Below are 6,000 nucleotides of genomic sequence, written 5' to 3' on the forward strand. Positions count from 1 at the left end.
TCAGGGTCACTTCCTGCGAGGTGAACCTGGAGGTGAGCAGCTGCCTTCTGTAACTTTAAGCAACTTCTCTGATCCGAGTAAGATTATAATTTCTATCAGAATCTGTTATCATGTCTCCTGGTTATTTAATACATAAAAGTTATGAAGTGTTATTTAAAGTGTCTGTTCTGAGTGATCTCTTTTCAGGGAAAAGAATCAGAGAGAAAGAGCATCAAGGTGTAAACACAGAGCCCATCTTTAACAGGTATATTAATGATCCATCCATCATTCCTTGCTGACCGGACTTCTCCTTTAAAGGAAAGGCCAGGCGGTGATGGGCCTGTGGAAGGTTGTCCTTCTTGAGTTGCCGTAGGAAGGCGGGTCTCTGCTGGGCCACCATGGGGCCAGCAGAGCGTGCGGTTCCTAGGAACCAGACGAACAGCGCCCCTGCTGGAACGAGGACGTCTACAGTCCAAATGAGGGTGGTGCCCTTAGCCTTAAATTAGGATTTTATTTTTTTTCCTATGAACTAGAAAAGCTTAATGGAATCCAGATCAACCATCGCATAAAAATTACTTTCATCTACCGTAATTGTTGGTAATGGAATGAAGATTTTTGGTCAAATAAAAAGTAACTTTTTACTATTTAAACAGACGTAAGCAGAAGCCTGTCCTCCTGGGTGTTACAGATGAAATGGTGCCAGATCGTTTAGCTGGATTTTATCTAACAAATACCTGCAGCTTGCTGATAAACAGAATGAAGCCTTCAGAGGTTTCTTATTATGTTGGAGAAGATTTCTGCATGTTTTTACAGGCAGGTTGATCTCCGGTGATGAGCTCCGTGCAATCACCCTAATCTCTTTAACTCATCCTCTCAGGTTTAAACAGGCGCTGCTACAAAACACTCATTTTACTTCTCCTCCAAACAATCACTGATGCAGAATGAAGTGATTGCATTAGGACCAAATCTTCCAGATGCGCTGTATAAATGTAAAAGTCTAATGTCTCTTTTTCTTTCCTATGCGCCCGTCAAATGAGCTTTCCTCTACAGGCTCCATCAGTCAGTGCGTTCTGACACGGTCGCCGGGCCACAAGTCCGCCTCCAACCCCAGAGACTCCACACAGGGGACTGCAACACAGAGAGGCGACTCAGTGACAGAATAAAACCAGTTAATCATCAGGCAACTTTCCAGAAACAAAGGACACTCAGACCAGTGCTGGGAATAAACTTTTAGCAAGATCCTAGAAATGAGACCAAAGATAATTTCAGTCTAAGATGAAATCAGATCAAAATGTCGACGCTGAAGCCCAGGAAAAGGCCAGAGCACCTCTACTGTTCCAGTTCAGCCACGTTAGACCGTCTGCAGCGGCTTCATGGCATATTTCCATGGTATATCCCATGAAGTACGTCCCGGCAGGACAGGACGGATCCCCCTTCCCTGACTTCCAGTTGAGAAAATATGATCAGTTGCATTGAGAGACCAGCTGACCAGATCCATTGATTGAGTTCTGGTGAAATGAAGAGAGAGCTCAGAGAAGACACAGCGAAGCAGGGACAGAGCAGGGAGGTCAGGGAGCTGCAGGAGCAGCAGGACAATGTGAGCTCCTCCTTCATGAGTCAGGACAGACAGAGACCATGTCTCAATGCCTCATAGCTGCCAGTCTCTGCATGGCTTAGCACCTAAATACATCACAGACTTGCTATCAGTGTATCAACCCTCCAGACCACTCAGGTCTTCTGGCTCCAGCCTGCTCTGCAGACCTAGAACCAGAACTAAACATGGAGAAGCAGCATTTAGTTCCTCTGCTCCACTTATCTGGAACAAACTTCCAGAAAACTCTAAAAGTGCGAAAAGCCTGAGTTCCTTTAAATCAAGACTAAAAACACATTTGTTTAGGATTGCCTTCCACTGTTCTAGTTAAACAGTTCAACTGAAACATATTTTCTTTAGTCCAACTGTTTTTAATATTCTTTTTTGTTTTCTTCATTTTTTATTTTATTTTATTTTTGTCCTACTTGCTTTGATTCTGTTTTATCTTCCTGTATTTTAATCATGTAAAACACTTTGAATTGAATTGTGCTAAACAAATAAATTTGCCTTGCTTCTTTTTCTATGTCTGCTTCTGTCTCCTTGAACCCCAGTGGGCCTCAGCAGATGGCCGCTCACACTGAGCCTGGTTCTGCTGGAGGTTTCTTCCTGTTCAAAGGGAGTTTTTCCTCTCCACTGTCGCTACAAGCATGCTTAGTGTGAGGGATTGCTGAAGAGTCAATGAGTCGATGCAATCAGCTGGTTTTCCTTAGATAGAAAACTTTGAATCAATCTGACTGGATGATCTGGTGAACTGGAAAGTGACCTGAGATGACATGATGTGAATTGGAGCTATAGAAATAAACTGAATAGAATGGTGAAAGGATGACTAATCTTTCTCCAGTACAGTCATGGCCAAAAGTTTTGAGAATGATTCAAATGTTAATATTTACAAAGTCTACTGCTTCAGTTTTTATAACAGCAATCTGCATAAACTCCAGAATGTTCTAAAGATTGATCAGCGTAACAGCAATTAATTGCAAAGTCAATATTTGCCTAGAAAATGAACTTTATCACCAAAACACATTTCATGGTGATTGCAGCCCTGCCTTAAAGGAGCAGCTACCATGGTTCCAGTGATTGGTCCATGAACACAGGTGTGGGTGGTGATGAGGACAGGGCTGCAGATCAATCTGTCAGGATTCAGTCAGAATGACGCCACTGGACACTTTAAAAAGAGGCTGCTGCTCGGCATCATTGGTTCTCTGCTGTGAACCATGGTTATCTCTAAAGAAACACCTGCAGTCATCATTGCACTGCACAAAGATGGCCGAACAGGAAAGAGAATGGCAGCTAGAGAGATTGCACCTCAGTCAGCAATCTATGGCGTCATCAAGAACTTCAAGGAGAGAGGTTCCATTGCTGCCAAAAAGGCTCCAGGACGCCAAGAAAGACCAGCGAGCGCCAGGACCGTCTCTGAAAAGTGTTTCAGCTGCGGGATCGGGCTACCAGCGGTGCAGAGCTTGCTCAGGAATGGCAGCAGGCAGGTGTGAGTGCATCTGCACTGTGAGGCGGAGACTCTTGGAGCAAGGCCTGGTCTCAAGGAGGGCAGCAAAGAAGCCACTTCTCTCCAGGAAAACCATCAGGGACAGACTGATATTCTGCTAAAGGTCCAGGGAGGGGACTGCTGAGGACTGGGGGAAAGTCATTTCCTCTCAGCAATCCCCTTTTCCATTGTTTGGGACATCTGGAAAACAGCTGGTTGGGAGAAGACCAGGTGAGCGCTACCAGCAGTCTGGTCTCATGCCGACTGTAAAGCATCCTGGAACCATTCATGGTGGTATTGCTTCTCAGCCAAGGGAGGCGGCTCTCTCACAGTCTGACCTAAAAACAGCCATGAATAAAGAACGGAACCAGAATGTCCTCCCAGAGCAACTTCTCCCAACCGTCCCAGAGCAACTTCTCCCAACCGTCCCAGAGCAACTTCTCCCAACCGTCCCAGAGCAGTTTGGTGTTGAACGATGCCTTTTCCAGCATGATGGAGCACCTCGCCATAAAGCAAAGCTGATATCTAACTGGCTCAGGGAACAAAACAGAGAGATGTTGGGTCCATGGCCTGGAAACTCCCCTCATCTTAATCCATTGGTCAATCATCAACAGAATCCTGACCAAATTCGAGCATTGATGGAGCAGAATGGACGCCATCAGTCAAGATTTGGTCCAGAAGCTGATGGAGAGCAGCCAGGGAGAAATGTCCTGAAGAAGAGGAGTCAACACTGCAAATATTGACTTCCTGCTTTAACTCATTCTGTCATTAAAAGCTTTGGTTACTCAGAATATGAGTGAAATTGTATTTCTGAATGTGACGACAACATCTGACATGAAAAGCAGAGGGCAGCAGATCAGGTGAAATTTTAATATTTGTGTGATTCTCAGTACTTTTGTCCATGACCGTAGACTTTGTGGACATACTAGGAATGCCCAATATATCGCTGCTGTCATCTCTATCGGCCATTACTAATCAATTTTTATATATATGGAATGTTTTCATTAATGTTGCTGATGATTTAGAGCATTAAAGGTCCATCTTTAATCATAAACAGTTTATTTTATAAGTTGTTGCTATTGTTGGACAGCATTAAATAACTGTAAGCCATCAGGAACTACAGGTGCATCAGCTCCCCACCTGTTCTACAGAAGCATCATTAACAACTTTAAACCTTCACATTTCTACCAGGAACATGTTTGTTTTATTTCAATTCTAGAAACTAGCATCCTGTTCAGGAGCAGCATCTGATCCAGTTACCATAACAACTGTATCCTAGGAATGAGGTGCAGCTCGCTGTCAGTGTTCCTGCAGGTTAAATCCCAGCAGCAGCTTCTGGATCATATCAGGGTCTACCCGCTTTAACAGCCGGGGTATTGCTCTGTGGTCAGCGGGCAGAGGAACCAGGACTTCAGCCACTGTCGCAACAAGTCTGGGCCTTCTGCCGCTCAGTGACAGCCGGAGCAAAGCTAACGGCAGCAGCCCGCTAACGGCGGCGGGAAAACCTCCTTACTTGATCCTGGAGCTCATCTTTAGCGGCGGCCGGAGGATCCCGTCGGTCGGAGATGGTTTCAGAGCCCAGCTGCCCCTCAAACACTGCTAAACAACACTGCCATAGTGGACTTCCATGCGCACGTCACGCTCCTTCGCGCAGTGCTCACTGGGATATGTAGTTCTCCACTGGCGACGGCAGGGACGTTTACAGGCTCAGTGAACTCCAGGTTCCAGAATGCACCGCGGCCGGTTGGCTTCATTCAGCCTCCGTTAGTTCAATGCTGGGACAGATTAACTACATGTTCTGTATGTTTACTCAACTTTCTGAAGTGACAGATTTATAATTATTTTAATGTTTTATGCTATAACATTACACCGCTTTCTACTGTTTATAACTGTGCTTTTCTTTTACAGGTTTTAATGATAATAGAACTAAAACAGAAATGTTTTATTTCAGTTAATCTGAGGATAAACAGTCTACCCTGTGATATCGGTTTTTTCTAATGAGTTTAGATCATGTTTTTTTCCTGCTGCTTCTACAGATCTTTTTTTTTAATAAAAACTATTGAATCTAATAAAAGTAGCATTTTTGTTGGACTTATTCAGTCAGGTTTTGGTCCTCATCTGTTTGATGGATTTTTTTAAGGAAGCTTTTCTTCTATAGCAACTGTTTTCCTGCAAACCCCTCCATCCTTAAACTATATCCTTTAGATCAATGTGTTAAAAGTGGCCCAGCAGGTCCTGCAGATGATCTTTCGCCAGGTGTGAAAATGTTGATGACTTTAGTAAACCCGGCTGACCTAGAGGGCTGTTCACAGAGCTATTTCCAAAACCGTCTAAAAAATGGTTTAGTCAAAGAATAGATCATCAAACCTATCTGAACTAAATTTACACACATTTTCACATCATGTCATCTCAGGTCACTTTCCAGTTCACCAGATCATCCAGTCAGATTGATTCAAAGTTTTCTGTCTAAGGAAAACCAGCTGATTGCATCGACTCATTGACTCTTCAGCAATCCCTCACACTAAGCATGCTTGTAGCGACAGTGGAGAGGAAAAACTCCCTTTGAACAGGAAGAAACCTCCAGCAGAACCAGGCTCAGTGTGAGCGGCCATCTGCTGAGGCCCACTGGGGTTCAAGGAGACAGCCAACCCTAACCCCTTTACAAGAGAACAGAAGACCTCGCCTGTTCACCCAGGCCAACAATTCCCTTTAACGACCCCCCTTTCAGAGACATAGACAGGTATGGGGCATTGCAGGCTAACAAAGAACCCAAACAACCCAGGACATCTTGAATTGAAAAAGCTTCCTGGATGGAAGAGAAACGTTTTTAAACTAGGAAACAAAGTCCAGTGGATTATTAATTTACTTTCTTGGTATTCAATAGATTTATGAATAGATGAGGAGTTCAACCTCCCAACGGTGTTACCAAACATACTCCCTCGGTCGT

General features: G+C 44.2%; 1 protein-coding gene across 2 annotated transcripts in view; it reads right to left on the bottom strand.

Moving 5' to 3' along the window:
• dennd1a (DENN/MADD domain containing 1A) overlaps positions 1-4,706 on the bottom strand; it is a 57,636-nt gene extending 52,930 nt beyond the window's left edge. For both annotated transcript variants that reach the window (XM_038307450.1, XM_038307443.1), the window contains exon 1: positions 4,567-4,706. In XM_038307450.1, coding sequence (XP_038163378.1) covers positions 4,567-4,583 — 17 coding nt within the window. In that variant the 5' untranslated portion in view covers positions 4,584-4,706. The remainder of the gene's footprint in view (positions 1-4,566) is intronic.
• Positions 4,707-6,000: the final 1,294 nt, after the last annotated feature.

The sequence above is a fragment of the Cyprinodon tularosa genome, unplaced genomic scaffold (genome assembly GCF_016077235.1).
Source record: "Cyprinodon tularosa strain WSP-4 unplaced genomic scaffold, ASM1607723v1 ctg1162, whole genome shotgun sequence".
In the NCBI taxonomy this organism is placed as follows: domain Eukaryota; kingdom Metazoa; phylum Chordata; class Actinopteri; order Cyprinodontiformes; family Cyprinodontidae; genus Cyprinodon; species Cyprinodon tularosa.